Source organism: Delphinus delphis, chromosome 18 (assembly GCF_949987515.2).
Source record: "Delphinus delphis chromosome 18, mDelDel1.2, whole genome shotgun sequence".
Classification (NCBI taxonomy): Eukaryota; Metazoa; Chordata; class Mammalia; order Artiodactyla; family Delphinidae; genus Delphinus; species Delphinus delphis.
The window spans coordinates 78,255,709-78,271,613 of NC_082700.1; the positions used below are offsets into that span (position 1 = coordinate 78,255,709).

The 15,905-nt window shown below is 60.2% G+C and overlaps 1 protein-coding gene across 1 annotated transcript in view; it reads right to left on the minus strand.

The window, feature by feature from the left end:
* The window catches only part of RASA3 (RAS p21 protein activator 3), an 88,757-nt gene extending 76,464 nt beyond the window's left edge, over positions 1-12,293 (minus strand). The window contains exon 1 of the mRNA XM_059995896.1: positions 12,174-12,293. Within this exon, the coding sequence (XP_059851879.1) occupies positions 12,174-12,228 (55 nt within the window). The 5' untranslated portion in view covers positions 12,229-12,293. The remainder of the gene's footprint in view (positions 1-12,173) is intronic.
* Positions 12,294-15,905: the final 3,612 nt, after the last annotated feature.

Here is a 15,905-nt window from a genome sequence, read left to right on the forward strand (position 1 = left end):
GAGCATGGGGTCTAGCTGCTCCCTGCCCGCACGCTGCTGAGGAGAGGCAGAGAGCAGAGGACACACGCGCAGGTCTCACCGGGGTCCGATGCCGCCCGCACAGCCCCCTCTCCCGGGCACGCCCCGTGCACAGTCAGGCACTGAGCTGCGGGGGGGTGGGGGGGGTGTTCCACCCACTAGGTCCGCACTCCCCACCCCCAGCGTGACAAACAACAAGTCCCAGAGCAGGGCCACCTGTCCCCGGGGGGCGGTTCCCTGGCTAGAACCGGGGCACTGGAGGAAAGTGGAGACGCCTTCCGCAGCGGTAGGGAGCTCAGGACGGGTCTTTCGGAGTCCGATGGGGAGACTGTCCCCCCCGCAGGACGTCTGCTCTCAAGGCAGGAACTACGCTCACTGGTCACCCAGGAACAAGCGCATCTTAGAGAACCCACGGGCCGTCCTGCTGTTTTCCGCTCTGCTCCTCGGGGGCAGAGCCCAGCAAGCTCCCCGGGGCCAGGGGGACCTTGCAGAAGGGGGCCTGCTGCGCCCTCACTTCACCTGCAACTCATGTTCTCAATGGTGCTCCTCCTCTGTGCCCTGCTCTGCACCTTCTCTACAGGGACCCCACAGGTTACAAAAACCCTGAAAAGGAAGAGACAGAGGACCAAACCGCGAGCTGGGGCACAGCCCAAGAGCCTGGCCCAAGGGGGCGGCCAGGTCCCCGGAGCAGGCCCGCCCTGCCCAGGGCCCTGCTTTACCTAAGGTGCTTTGCGACCCAGAAATTCAGACACACTAAAACAGACGTACAGTGTCCTGTCCGCCACCCTCCCGGCCTCTGCTTTCCAAGGAAGACGGCACGTTTCAAGGACCCCAAGACGCCTTCATAACAAGACAGACTATTGTCGTCTGCTACTAAGAGCGGGAAGCAGTGACCATCAAGGGGCCGCTGTAGAGGCGTCCCCTCCCCAGAGCTGTTAACCAGGGCGCAGGTACACCTTGGGACAGACTAAGCCTTAGAGTAGAAAACGGTAAGTTAATGTTTAGTTTAGTTTTAATGATAAGAGTAAGTGCTGCCCTTGTTCGATGGGGGTCACTTTACATATTCAGAAATTAATTCTGCACATACAGTTTCTATTACTTCTAAGAACTCTCCAGGTTTGGAAAATACACCGTGTGCAGAGTGTGTGCGTGCGCACGTCTGCACGCATAGGTTCCCGTTCCTGGGAGAACAGGAAGAGCGCAGGGAGACCCCTTCCAGTCTTCCTTAGCGCCTCCCCAAGACCTGAAAATCTCAGTTATTATTATTCCCATAAAAGCGTGACTATGTTGACGGTTTGTCTTATTTATCCTTTGATCTGTAGTCTTGGAAGGCAAGGCCAACGTTTCCCATGCATCCTGTGAAATGCCCAATTTATGGCCCCACGGGCCCACGTGCAGCATCTGCAGGTGGCGTCCAACTGCCGTGGGACAACCAGGGAGGCAAAGGTCACCCCCCACCCCACCCCCGGGCCGACTTCACCTAAAGGTCAGCCCATGCGAGGCAGAATCGCCCCCCAGACGACGCCGGAGCACTTTTTGCAAGGAGGAGAGCTTTTGGAAACTAGCTTTTCCCAAACGGTCTTTGTGATTCACACGTTAGGTCAGGCTCAGAGTTCCTGCTGCTGCCTCAGGGTGGCCCTTACACTGGCCTCCACGGGCCCCGATACACAAAATCAACACGTGTGTACACGCCCCCAACACGCCCCAGGTCAGATGCACGGAGCCCTCCCACACTCGTCGGAAATATTCTGTCGAAAAGGGTGCCTCCACCGCTTTCAGGCCCCGGTGACAGGAAACCTGGGCTGGCCTCCTGCACGTGAAGGGCTGAAGAGATCTGTGCGCTGGGGGCCAACACCCACTGCCTCCCAGCCAGCTCCTTCCGGCCACAGAAATTCCTGCTAAAGAAAACCCAACACTCGGGGCTTCCCTGGTGGCGCAGTGGTTGAGAGTCCGCCTGCCGATGCAGGGGACGCGGGTTCGTGCCCCGGGCCGGGAGGATCCCACATGCCGCGGAGCGGCTGCGCCCGTGAGCCATGGCCGCTGCGCCTGCGCGTCCGGAGCCTGCGCTCCACAATGGGAGAGGCCACAGCGGTGAGAGGCCCGCGTAGCACAAAAAAAAAAAAAAAAAGAAAAAGAAAACCCAACACTCTTATATTATTCACCAAACTGGTGGGTCCTCACACAGATACTGATAGGGAAGCGGGCTGGGCTGGGGAGAGGCAGGAGAAGGTCTAGTAACAATTAGAACTACATTGCTACTAACTATAGTGAATCCTGTGTGGGCGAAAAAGAGGTGGAAGCGTCTCGTTCAGGACCCAGGCTCTGCCCTCCTGACTGGACAGCCTGCCCGTCCGGGAAGGACACCGGCAGCGAGGGAAAGGCCCTCGAAGAGAAGGCCAGAACACCCTCCGCAAAACCAATAAACAGAAAGTCAGGAGACTGAGCAACACCGTAGCGACCAGGGGTTTTCTGTCCCCGAGACCCTTCCTTCTGGCCAGGATGTGCACAAACACATCCTCGGGTCCAAACGCTGAGAAATCCTTTCTCCAAATACGGAGGCGGAGCTGAGTGGAGCAGGAAATGATGAACAGAGAAAGGAACGCCACGGACTCCAGATGGACGGGGCCAGCTGGGGCTCAGGAAGCACAGGGTCCTCTGCCCTTCCCCTCCCAACGCCCCAGGAAGCATCGCCCAGGAGCTACAAGGTCTCCGGGAGCACGGCCAGGAGAGCCAGGGGGCCATGGGGCATCTGCAGCCCACCTGGCTCGGGCGGCTCGGGTCCCACCAGGCAGGGCGCCCACTTCCAGGGAGCTGGGCTCTCTCACCAGTACAGCCGGGCAGGAAACAAGAGCCTCACACCTCGGGGGGCGAGGAGGCCCCCCGGCAGCCCCCACCCACTATGGCTCATGCACCCCCGTTTGCAGTACTTCCCTGTTCACCTTCACGTCCTCTCGCTCCATCCCAGCATACTCTCCCAGGCAGCCCCGCCCTGCCCGGGGTCCTCGGAGCTTCTCAAAGTCTGGGGGCTCCCACCTGAGCGCAGCCAGGAGAGAGAACGGGCCAGAAACGCACAGGAAAAGAAGCTACAGGAAAAACCCGGCTGTGGGCCTAAAATGTGAAAGGTGTCTGATGCACGTACAAAATATTAAAGAATCAAAAAGTGCAGAAAAGACGCTGGAGTCACAGAAAGCGCAAAGGCAGGCGTCCCAGCAGCGAGGCCCCAGGGCGGGGCGGGGACCCGGCGAAGCCGCCCTCAGGGCTCTCAGACGGCAGGTGCCGCCCAACGCACGCCCCCAGACCCCCGGGGTCGGGCCCACACGGGCCACGTGACTCTGCAGCCTCCGCCACGACGGGCAGAAGAAAGGACAGCAAGAATGACTGAGACACAGGAAGCTCTTCTAAACTCCGCGCGCCTTGCTGCGCAGACGAGGCCGGTTCCCTGGCACCATGGGTCCCGCCAACGGGAAAGAGCCAGCAGGAGCCGCCGTGGGCCTCCCGGCCTCCCCCGCCATCACCGCGCGGTGACAGGACACCACGCACCTCTGCCCCGAGACAGGCCGGGGGCGTGTGTGCGCGTGTGCGCGCACACCCGTACTAGGACGTGAGGCGCCCCCGTGAGAAGGTCAGGGCGAACCACCCCTCCCTCAACTGAACGCTCTGCCTCGTGGGGTGCAGGCCTTTCTCAGGGGAGCCCGGGGACACCTCGCTCCTCCAGAAGGTCCTGGACACACCACACACGGGTGGGGTGTGCCCTCCATGGGAACATCGCATACACGGTGTCTTCTGCCCTTGAAACTCACTCCTAGTAGATAAAAAAAAGTAGATAAAACACCCAGTCGTCAGATCCTAAGCTAAAAACTGCTTGTGGCCGTCAGCCCCAGGACGGGCCAGCAGGGCCCCCTGAGAAGGGTGAGCTCGCCAAGCCGCAGCCCAGAACAATCTGGAATTCCCCAGCCCGCGCTCACCCCAAAGGCCATGGGAAAAGCAGTCCCGGCACAGCAGCCCACTGCAGACCTCTGCAACAAGGCACTCGGCCAGGCCCCCTGGGATCTGCACACCGATGGGATTTCTGGAACCAGCTCGGGTTCCAGGATCTCTGCAAGCAGCTCTGTACCACCATCTGAGCCCGGCTCTGGGAAGTCCCCAGTCGGCTGGGTCCAAACAAGCAAAGGCCCAGAGGCTCCGGGCCTGGGGCTGAACCACCTCCGGCTGGAGTTTAACTGCCCCACTTCACCCCTCCCCGCTGTTGCCTGCCTGGCCCGGGGGCTTTTCCTGCGTAAGGCAACCTCTGGGCCTGGGTCCCACCCCAGCAGGAGGAAGAGATGGTCAGAAGCCAGACGGCAGCGTCAGGAAGAAACAGGGCTGCTCCCGCCCCCAGGGCAGCCTGCAGTCTGTCCACTCGGAGGCTGGCCCCCTGTGGAAAGCATGGTCTCGGGTGAAATTGCTCAGGTGTCCAGCAGCTCAAGACACTCAGCTGGGAGGTGGTCAGCAGGCCCTGAGCCCTGGGTGTCCTGGCCTCTCAGGACCACACGTTCAGGCGCAGGTGTCACTCTCCTGAGACTCTCCCAGAAATGCTCGTTCAAAGATTCTCAGGGAAGGAGAGGCCTTGGTGGGAAGTGAGCTGTCTACTGAGGAAGTGACTTGATAACACACCCAAGAAGGCCGTTCCTCACTGACCACAGGAGGAGTGCCTGGGCCTTGGTAATTTCGAGTTCATTACAGGACAACTGAGACAGTCACAACCTCTCCTGCTGTGTGACGTCGGGAAAGTGACCTGGCTTCTCTGGGCCTCGGGGGGGTGGGGGGCAGTTAAGACACGTGCCTGCACAAGGCACAGAGTCGTTGCGAGACTCTGACAGGACCACGTTCTGCAGGGGCACCTGCTGCTCCCCGGCGTGTCCAGGGCTCCGCGGGCAACGATGGATCCGGCATCGTGGAAACGGACAGAGTGCACAAAATCAGACCAGTCCCACAGAGCAAAAAAGGAAAACGACAACTTTTTCCTCAGAGGAAAAACCACACAAGACAAAGCCCCAGAGAAGATCCAGGGGCACGTGTAGCTGCCCTCAACCACGGGGGGCCTGGCCACGGGGGCTCCTGGGAGGGCCAAGGGGCGTCACAGGAAGGAGAGACAGGCCTGACTCCACACACGGGTCACACCCGACGGGACCCACTGTCGAGTCCAAATCAAAGCTCCAGAGAAAGGCGGGCTGGTTACCAGCCCCCTAGTCGGCTAAACGTCCCGAAAACCCAGAAGCCCAGGCCCACTCCTGGGCTCCCGACGCCCTGGGGGGCGCGAAGGGGGAGCCGGTCCCAGGAGAGGCCGGCGACCAGGCCCTGGTCCTGGCGCTGCCGCAGGCCCCAACAGCACTGGTGGCCGCCAAGTCGAGAGCGAGGCTGTGTCCGGAGCACCAACGGGGCGGCCTGGCTGGGGAAGCGGCCGCCGACCGAGGCTCCAGGCTCTGAGTCACCCTGAGTCCGAGAGAGACGCGGCGACTTTGCCGGCCTCTGGATTTCATCCCGTTGGCAATGGGGGCCGAGACAGAGCACTCCTTCACACTTTGGAAATTATTCAGACAACAGGAAGAGAAACTATGCGAAGAGGGAAACAGGCACTGGTCTGACTTAGGAGTGAAGGGCACAGCGTTCGGCTCAAACCCTGAGCGGGGCGGTCCAGCCTCCCCCAGGCCTCCACGGCAGGTCTCAGGCGTAGACACGTGGCCTCACCAACAGGGCCCTTGCCCAGATGCTGACTGGCCCTGCCACGGGCTGCAGGCTTGTTTGAAAATGCAAACGAGCGAGGCCAAACCTCAGGACGGGCCGGGCCGGCCCGGGATCTGCCCTGCATGCAGAAACACAACCCGTGTTTGCAGACACTCGGAGGACTAGGGTCACGACCTGTGGCCCCACGGTCCACTCGTCGATCCCTCACTTCCGGCAAAGAAGCTTCCGATAACGAGCAGCTCTGAGTCTGACCCAAGAGCCGTCGTGCGGAAACGACACGTGGGTCCCGGGCCACGGCGAGAGCTGGGACGCGCGGTCGGGACGCTCGTCCGCTTTTCTCTAAGGAGGGTCACGAAACGTGCATTTACACCGCAACTCGAATGTGTTCACTGTTAATTTTGGAAGTTGCCTCACACTTAAAGAGAAGCACAGGGTCATTTGTGTGGATGGTGGGACTTCAAATCCCCTCTCATCCGGGTCAGCGTTTCCTGAACACGGCTGCAGCCCGCGCCGCCCGCGTGTCTGGGTCCGTTCGAGGTCCCCTCCCGGGCCAGCCCTCAGCCCGCTACTCACTCGCTCCTGGACCTGACGGCAGCCCCGCACTTCTCCTGCACCGAGTGAGCCTTGTGTGTGTCTAGGAGATCATTTTATCTTTCTGGGCCTCAGTGTCCCCTACAGAACGTGTTCATTCCATTTTTTAAGTGGTTGTGATTTCTAAACTCCTTACTGACCTATCTTATACATCCCAGTAATATTCTTGCTTTTTCAAACAGACCTTTTATTCCCTCTTCCTACTAAACCATTTCCACTCTCCCCAGCCCCGGGGTCCAAGTGACAGACGTGTGTGGGTCTCACCCCCACACCTGCACACCCGTAGCTGTTGCCTTGCGCTTCTCCGGGACCTTTGGAGACACGCTCCGCATGCTGCTTTCTTTCCAGTCACCCCACGGGCTTCCTGCCTGTCACATGGCCGGGCCGGGCTCCAACTTATTTCTCTGAAAGCTGCATAGTATTCCAGGCTGTGGAGGCTCCATAATGTAACTGCCCCTTCATCTGGCGTTTATCAATACTCTGTCTCCCCATTTTGCTATCTGAACGTCCCACCGACTGGGCACAGCTGGAACACAGACCCCCATGCTGACACTGGGTGCAGGGGACAGACAACCGGTGAGCCCTCCCCACTGCTGCCTCACCAACTCCTCCTGACTTGCTGAGCTGATCTCTAACCCGTTACAAGATTAAGAGAACAAGAAGCTTCAAACTGTACCAGCAGTCACACCTTGCCATCAGGACCGGAGCAATGCAAGTGCCTGTGTCCACACGAGCTCGCTGAGCTGCACAGAAAGGGCCTTACTCTCCCCTATTGCAGAGGAAGAAACTGAAGCAGAGTGGGCTCCGATGAACCTGAAGTTGCAGAGTTAGCGAGAAAGGTGGCCGGGACTCAGTCTCAGGTCCCAGCCTCCCCTCCTGAGCCGCCTGGGCCCAGCATGGACCCTCCTCGCTCGGAAGCAGCTGGGGCACCTGCAACCTCCACCTTCCAGTGTGACTTGCAAACCTCACTTCTCGGGCTTCGCTGCTCCCGCTGTGGTTGTTTCTAAAGCGCGCTGCTCCGATGTCCTGATTTCCCAACTACTCTCCGCAAGGTGTGAGTGCTGACGCACACAAGTGCCTCGTTAGCTTCAGAGAAACAAATCCAGACGTTTCCTGCCAAATGGTGTTTTGCAGCCCCATGACCCATCCACGGGGCCCCACCACCTGCAGACCCTTTTCCCTGCGTGCCCGGGGCTCCGTGGGCTGCAGGTGGCCCGCTCGAGGGGTCGCCTCTGGATCTCGTGCCCTGTTCAATCGCACCTTCATGAGTTCTGTCCCCTCCAGCTTCCGGCCAGCACCTGCACTACGGGCCGTGTGCGCACGCCCCGGTCCTCCCACAGGCGCCAGTGGCCCGGGCCCTCCCCTCAGGGGCACCAGGGGCCCCTCCTGTCCATGCGCATTACCGGGTAGGAGGCAGCACGCGAGGCGAGCTCCCGCCCCCTGCAGGCCAAGACCCTGGGCAGGTGACTCCACGCGGGCTTGTGAGAGCTTAGGTGCAATGAGAGAAGGCGCACGCCAGACCCTTAAGTCTGCACCCTCCCCACCTCACACGTCAGCACACGCCGCTGCCCGGAGGAGCTCAGATCCGCGGGCTGCGGCCAGGTGGCCGACCTCGCGGCCCCGTGGGCAGCGCCAGTCTGCACACCGGTCCTCAGGGGCCAAAAATAGCTCACGAGCTGCGCTCCCAGGTTAATAGAGTATCCAGGCTAATTTTAGCATCAGAGAGCTCTGGAGAACACGCAGCCCCTGATACCAAGAACCGTGCGTGGCCGGCGCAGCTCCCCACTCCCCGACTCACGCGCAGCCTTGCGCAGACGTCGGCCATCGTGTGCACAGAGCGTGTCCTCTAACGGAGCCTGTGACGCCCGGCTGCTGACAACCACTGCCACTTATACACTGGACCACCCCGCCTGAGTCTTACAGACCCCGGAACTGGTGCGCCACTGCCTCCCACATTGGACATTGGGTTAAAAACATCACAGTCTCGGCAGCGTGGCCCTGGAACCCTGAGCTCCCAGCCCCTGTGGTCTGGGGCTTCTTCTCCAGGCCGCCCAGGGGCCCTGCCTGCTCCCCGCTTCCCCGACCTGAGGGGCCGCCTGCTTCCACGGGGGTGACGTTTGGGGGGCAGACGGGCCGACAGCCAGCTGCTGCGTGGCCACGTCTGGCTGAGTGGGGGCGCGCCGCTTCCCCCGTGCTCGCGCTGCACAGACCGCCCTGGCCCTTCTTGGTGACGGGTTCTAATCTGAATGAGAAGGGACAGGAGTGGGTGCTCTGCGCCCGGTGAGAGCAGGGGGGCCGCTGCTCTGGGTCCAAGAAGGAAGGTCTGCCCTGTGGCCTCGCCACGCATCCCCAAGCTGCCCTCGAACCTGACAACGACGAGACCCACTCACAGCCCAAGAGGGCTTTTCTCACCCTCAAGGGCAAGGCCAGGATTTTCTCTTTTTTTAGCTTGAGAGAAATACCTTTGTACATTGCTCTTAATTGGACATATTTATCAAGACGACACTTTTAAAAACAAGGAAAACGGGAAATATCACCAGAAAGTAAAGCTATGTTGCAAGGCCTACAGGAGTGCTGGGTCCAAAACAACCCTGCTGGGCAGAGGTGCTCTCGCCAGGCGTCTTCACCCGTCGCCGCCTACAAATCTTCACGTCGCTTCCCTTCCAGGGCTGAAGCCCTGACTCATGGAAAGCCAGAGGAGCACACTTCCTCAAGCAGCCTCACAGGAAGTGTGTTCAGTCTTACGTGACATGAGATACTGCTGTTACCAAAGATAGACCGCGGGTAAGATTTTCAAGTGTGCAGCAGAACGGCCCAAAATAACTGCGAGATTTAAGTGGGGAAAGACACAAGCTCTTCAGGACGAGGACTTGAAATGGTTACAATAAAAATACCCCCCTTTTATTTGGCACTTAAGGTGGAAGGAAGAAGGAGAAGAGGGAAAAAAGGAAGAGATTCTTCTCATTTTCCCCAGCGTTAGCCTCTCAGTGACCACGTACTACCACCACACGCTCCAGACTTTCGAAGGACTTAACGGCCAAGGCCCCCCCACTAAAAACTCTTCAGCCCCCCAAAATGTTCCGCCTTTCCCCTCAGCAACAGGAATGGTGACACTGCTGAGGGTGTAACTGGAGGGAGAATTTCTCTCTGTCTCTTTCTGGGATGAGGGGCTCCCACCGGATGCTGCAGACAATGACTGCTGGCATTTCGCAAATGGAAAAAACGAGGCCATGAAAGGGGGGCGGGGGGCGGGGGCGCCTGCCCTGGGTCTTCCAGCCGGCAGGCCGGCAGGCCACCAGCAGACACGGGCACGCTGCCAGCCGCCCAGAGACAGGGCTCAGCGTGAATGGCCAGCCAGCCAGGGTCTCCCGGAACAAGGAGGCGAGCATGCCTGTGATTCCTGCACAGCCGCCCCTCCTCCAGGTCATCTCTGGTGTCCTTCCTCGTCATTGTACCTTCACGGCTGGGGCACTCAGGCAAGTCAGAGTCAAGACTGGCCACAGCAGAGGACTAAGGAGAGAAACGGAGAGCTCGGGGCACCACCCACCAGGCCCTGTCTACTCACAGCGGAACAAGATGAAGCCCCAGGCCAGTCCCCACAGCTCACCTCTGGGGCCGGCCCCGCCTCTAAGTCGGCAGCACAGCCCAGGACACCTCTTTGCTCCAATGCCTGTGCTGTGCGCAGGCCCTTGCTCCCTGCAAGCCCCAGCAGCCAGGGTGGGACACAGATGTCTCCCTCCTGCAGCCCCGAGCTGCAGGTGAAGACCCTTGGAGAGGGGAGAAGACAGGGGCTTCTGAGAGCTGGAGCCGCGTCCAGGGAGGTGGACCACTGCGCACAGACGTTTCTGCTCATCCGCTCTGCCACAGCCCCCAGACGTGGGGGCGGGGCTCCAAAGGTTCTAATAATACCCCGTGCCCACATGGAGTTAGACCAGCAGATGTTCAGTCGCTGCACTAATCCTCAGCTGAGCTGGGCATTTCTCTCACTTGTTTAAACTGAAGCACAAAAGAGGGAAAGCCTAACCGAGCAGCATCTTCAAAGCCCTTCCTTCCACACGTGGTCCCCGTGTGTGAGGTCCAGAACCTCCCGTGAGGGCGCCCTGCCAGGCCAGCAGATCTCGGTGCCATTCTCGCAAGAAGTCAATCCACTCTGCTTAACAGACCCCCATTCCAGAGCCCTCCTGAGTGGAGTCCAGGCTGGCCGTGCAGGGCCTGAGCCCCGAAGTCCCCAGACCCCTTCCTGCCTGCTGCACCCAGAAGCCTGGCCCAGGCCTCACAGCCGTGCCCCACCCCTTCCTGTACCCCGATTAAGGAAGCACCTCAAGGCCTCTGGGTTGGCATCCCCCTCATGCTCACTGGACCCTGGCACTGAGAGGCACTTTCCCTGTGCCTTCAGGTGGAGTGCCATGTTGAACCTCTCAGCAGAAGTGGCAGCAGATTTCAACCAAGTGAACAAGAGAGACCCTCTCCAGGCAGGCTCCTCGAGGTGAAGCGCGACCACATCCTATCTGCAGCGCTTCTGAGCCAGATATCAACAGCGTCTCAGCGATGATCCATAAACCAAAATAAAGCAGACGGGAAACAACACGCTGACTTGGGGTAGCTGGAATTCCTAAGCAGCATCGAATGTCACCAGCAACTGACGCTCCAGCAGTCACTGGGCGCCTGGCTTGGTTCCCGGAGCCCCTTTTTCACACGGGAGTGTGGAGGACCCAGGCATTCAGTGGGCAAGAAGGGCCCCGAGGACGGGCAACACACCAGGTCTCAGCAGCCCTCTCCAAGGGGAGCTGTCCCCTCAGCTGGCGCATTTACGGCATTAACGTGCAACAGTCACTCCAGGAACCGATCTTGTTTTGGGGGGAAGAAACTTGCACATCACCCTCCCAAGTTAAAACCGAACCCAGGAAGTCCTGATACAGCCTTCCAGCCACTCCAGAGTCTGCACTTCCCTCCCCCAGCTCCTGGGTCCAGTGAGAAAGGCGGACTGCTCTGGGGACACGACCTGAATGGCAGGCCCTGGTGGCCAAAAGCTCCCGCAGCCAGTTCTCAATGGAAGGGGGAGGGGTGGCTCTTGTGGCGACCTGCCCGGAGGGAGCCCTGGGCCAGAGCGTTCCACAGAGTCACAGGCAGACACACACACACACAAACACGCAGGAACACACACATGCCCACACATCCACCTACACAGTCGCGTGCACACCCAGGCTCTATTCAGCCGCCCGCTCGGCCCCTCGCCCCTGGGGGAATGTGAAAGAGCTTCCACGTCCCCAGCGAAGGAAGCGTCTGGGTACCGCACTCAGCGAGGCTCGGAACCCCGGGGTTGGTCTTTTTGGCACCTGAAGTGCACTCATCCGGAGAGCACCCGCGCGCGCGCTCATGCACACGCAGATACACACTCCCAACGGGGACCCGACCCAAGACCGGCACCGCACCTCCCTCTGCTGCAGGCGACCCCACCTCCGGGGACCTGGGGCCGCTAGTGGCGTGGAGGCAGCGCAGGGAGCTGCGTCCCCCGGAGCCGCCAGCCCGGCTCGGCCCAGTCCGTCCTTGGGGGAGGTGGGGAGAGGGCAGCGGCCGGGCATCTCCTGGAGATGAGGAGGGAGCCGCGGCCCATCATCTCCCTGTGATGGGGAGGGGGCCGAGGCCCGCGGCCTCCGGGGTGGTGGGGAGGGGCCGCGGCTGGGGATCTCCAGGGGGTGGGGAGGGGCCGCAACCGGGGAGCACACATGGCCAGGAGGCGTCAGGGCCTTGGTCCCCAGGAAAGGGGTCGGGGGCCTGGGGGCGCCCGCCGCGAGCCCCCTCGAAGACCCCAGCGCCCCCGCCAGCTCCCGGGAGCTCACCGATCTTGATCTTCACGCTCTGGAAAACCCGGAGCCCCTCTTCCTCCACCGCCATGCTGGGTCTGCCCGGAATTCGCGCGCCGAGCCCCGCGGAGCAGCAGAGCCCGAGCGGCGGCGCAGTCCCGGAGCTCTGTGCCCTACCCCGTGCCCGCGCGTCCGCTGCACCTCCACCTCCGGCTCCGCCCACACGCCCGCTCATTGGCCGAGGACGCGGGTGGGGGCGGGGAGGTCCCGCCCACGGCCCTGCCCAGTTCCCGATTGTCCAAGGCCCGCAGAGGGGCGGGAGCGTTACGGTTCCGCCAACAGCGCGTCCCCAACTGCCCATTGGCTGAGGGCTAGGAGGCGGGAGCAAGACGGCTCCGCCCACATCCCAAGGCCCGCAGCGGGGCGGGGTTGGCCTCCGAGGAGGCATCGAAGGGACCCGGAGGGGGCGTCTCGCCTCACGGGGAGGATCCGGCCGGGAGTGCCGGTGTACCTAGTCGGGCGGCGGGGGCGACCGGGCGAGATTAGCGGGGGGGGGGGGGGGGGGCGACCGGGCTAGGGTTGGTGGTGGTGGGGACCGGGCGGGGGCGGTGGAACCTGGCCGGGAGGCTTGGGAGGGGGGCACATGCACAGGGTTTTAAGAAACTCAGACCTACAGGTATCAAAGGAAAAGAATTCCCTGGCCCAGCTCAGCCCCCTCAGAGTAGGGGCTGCCGGCCACCTGGGGTCAGGGGGGGTGCGCAGTCCGGGTGAGATCCTGACCAGGCTCCAAAGCTGTCCAGTCCCTCCTGCTGCCCTCCTGCCCCTCTGCTGTCTCCGGGCCTCCCTCGGGCCACCCTGGCTCCTAGCTTCTCACACAGGCCAAGTGCACTCTTGTCTGCCCTTGCTGACCCGCAGGCCACCAACCTCAGCTCATTTTCTGTGTCTCCTGATTTCCTGTCCACTTCCTACTCCTCTGGCTTCATAGCGCCCAACACCACTCTCTCTCTCTCTCTCTCTCTCTCTCTCTCTCTCTCACACACACACACACACACACACACACACACACACACACACACAGCACGTGTAGACCACACTACAAGCTTAATAAAGAGAAAGGCCTGTTCTTCTCATTGCTTTACCTCACTTCCTAAAAAAAATGCTTAGGTACGTGTTAAAAAAGCTTAATGACCCTTCTTCACCCAGACTACCCGCGCCTCCTTCCAGGTCCTCAGTCCTCTGCTTGAGTCTATCTTCTCGAGACCTTCATAGGAGGTGTTTACTCAGGTTTAACACGGAGCGTAGAAAAGCAGCCAGTTAGAGCTGCTGTCTCCAAGCCTGGACCTCAGGCGGCTTCTGTAGCGAGTGCCGCCATCCCTCTGCATGACCAAGGCTTTGCCTCCATCAACGTAACTGAAAAGCACTCCCAGCTCCCGAGCTTCTCAGAGGATCGGCCGGAGCCCCGGGAGCAGCAGCCTTGTTGTCAAGCTGCTTCTCTGTCCAGCCCACCTTCCCTCACACCCTCACAGGACTTCCCTTCTGAGAACACTGCCAATAAAAGCCCGCACACGGACGTCTCTTCGGAGTCTGTTTCCAAAGGAACCCGGCATAAGATGGTTGGGGCCGGGAGTGTTCTAGGAGCAGCCTCTGTTTGAGAGCAGGACACCCGCTGGTGGACGCAGCAGTGCTGAGCGTGGGGGGCACACAGTGGGGTGCAGCGTCTCAGGCATGGGGAGGCTGGGAAGCAGGAATCACCTCGACTTTGGGATCAGGTGGTTCTTGCTGAGGGCAAGGCAGTGAAAAGATCACCCATTTAAAGAAAAGTGTGACAAAAAGGTTTTCTTGCTACCATATAAAGACAGCCTCATCTCCTACCCCAGAGAACCAAAACAGGTGCAGATCAGAGCGAGAACTTAATCATGAAGGTAGTGGTGCTCCAGGGCTGCCTGCAGGCTCAACCCAAGGAAGGTTGCTGTAACCCTGCAGCTTGGGGGAGCATCATCTGAATTAATGCACTCAAAACCTTGACTCCCAGCTTTCCGTAAACCTTCTGGACCGGAAGAGGTGTCCCCCTTCCCCTGCGCTTGGAGATGATTGCGGGACGGTACCAGCGCTGTGTCCAGCTCCACTCCCAGCCAGGGAAGCGCTGGGTCTGCAAACAGACCCGGGAAGCATGCCAGTGGGGGTGGGTGAGCAAAGGCAGAAGCAGAGCCAGAGAATGCTGGACCCAGGAGAGGCAGCACGCAAGGGGGACCAGGTTAGAGTTCACTGGTACGGCATCATTCAACCACGATGCAGGATTTGGCACACTGGCCAGGACCCCAGGCCCCTAGTGTGGCCTTTGAAAGCTTGTAAAAAGCATCATCCCACACTAAGTGAAGTGGAAATGCCCTGTGGTCACGGCAGACAGCGAGGAAGGCATCCCAGTGCTTAGAGGTGGCACGGGAGAGTAAATACGCTCCACGAGACCAGGAAACCTCGTCAGTGCCTGGGATGAGGAATGTGCCGGAGAGAGCTCGACCGCGGCTGGACATGCAGGACTGGGCCGAGGGCGGAGACGCTGTCACAGGGAGCGCTGGGCCTCCTAAGAGCGTGAGGATGATGGGGTGGTGACATGATAGAGGCCAGAGGTGACACTTAACATCAGAAGCCAGGCAGGGGCAGTTACTGTGCAGCAAGGCTGCAGCGGCAGCCCCGGCGCCCTGACCTGCAGAGGCTGTAGTGATGGTCAGTCGAGCACAGTGTCAGGGCAGGACGGAGAGCCGGCCGGCAGCGGTATAAGTCAGTTTATGCTGCCAAAGGAAATCGTAGATGGGGTCGGGGGTGCTGAAGAAAGTTGCTTCAATAAAACGTCACAACCCTTTACCCAGTTTCCAGGCGGGAGCCAGTTCTCAGCCCTGGAGCCTGCTGACTGGAGGAGAGGACCCGGCTGCACGTGTTGACAGTGAGGATGCCCCTGGGATGTCCCCAGAGGGGCCTGTGGCCATTTACTCATGTAATTCCACATGGAAAGGGAAACACCTAGACGTTTGAAGGGCTGCCGGGCTGAGGTCTGAGTCGAGGGCTCGTCACGCCCCTGTTAAAGCAAAACTTGCGAGGCCCAAGAAACACATGGAACTCTGCTAGGAGCGGCTCACAGGGAACCCCCAAGTGATCATTTCTCCTTGCACCACAGGTGAGGGACCAGTAGGGATGCATGTGACAGTTGTCAAAACACCCACCTTGGTTCCTTGGTATGTGGGTTAACAGCCATACCAGCAGGGAAGGCTCAAAAGCAATGACACGTCCTGGAGGAACCATGGAGATCAAGACCGCCCTTAAAGACCTAAAGGATCATATAATTCGCCAGTCCCATGTCTGATGCCGGATAGGTTCTGGAGGATGACACTGAACCACCAAAAACTCAACCACACAGTAGCCCCCATTGCAGCTGCCACGCCAGAGGTGGTGCCACTTCCAGGCCACACCAGCATGGCCTCTGATCCATGGTATATGGCCATGGAACTGGGAAATGCCCTCTGCTCCGTCCCGAATAAGGAGGAGAAGCAGAAGCCGTTTACATCACATGCCATAGACTCTAGCACACACTTGGAATCTCACTGCACCCTTAGGCTTTCCTGCCCTCTGTTATAATGCAGCCCAAAGAGACCTGGGCAGTCTGGACAGTCTGCAGAGCATCAGTCTGGTTTGCCATATCGATGACATCATTTTAATCAGACCAAATGAGCACGAGGTTGGCAGCTCACCAGAGGGTTTGATAAGACGCGTGTG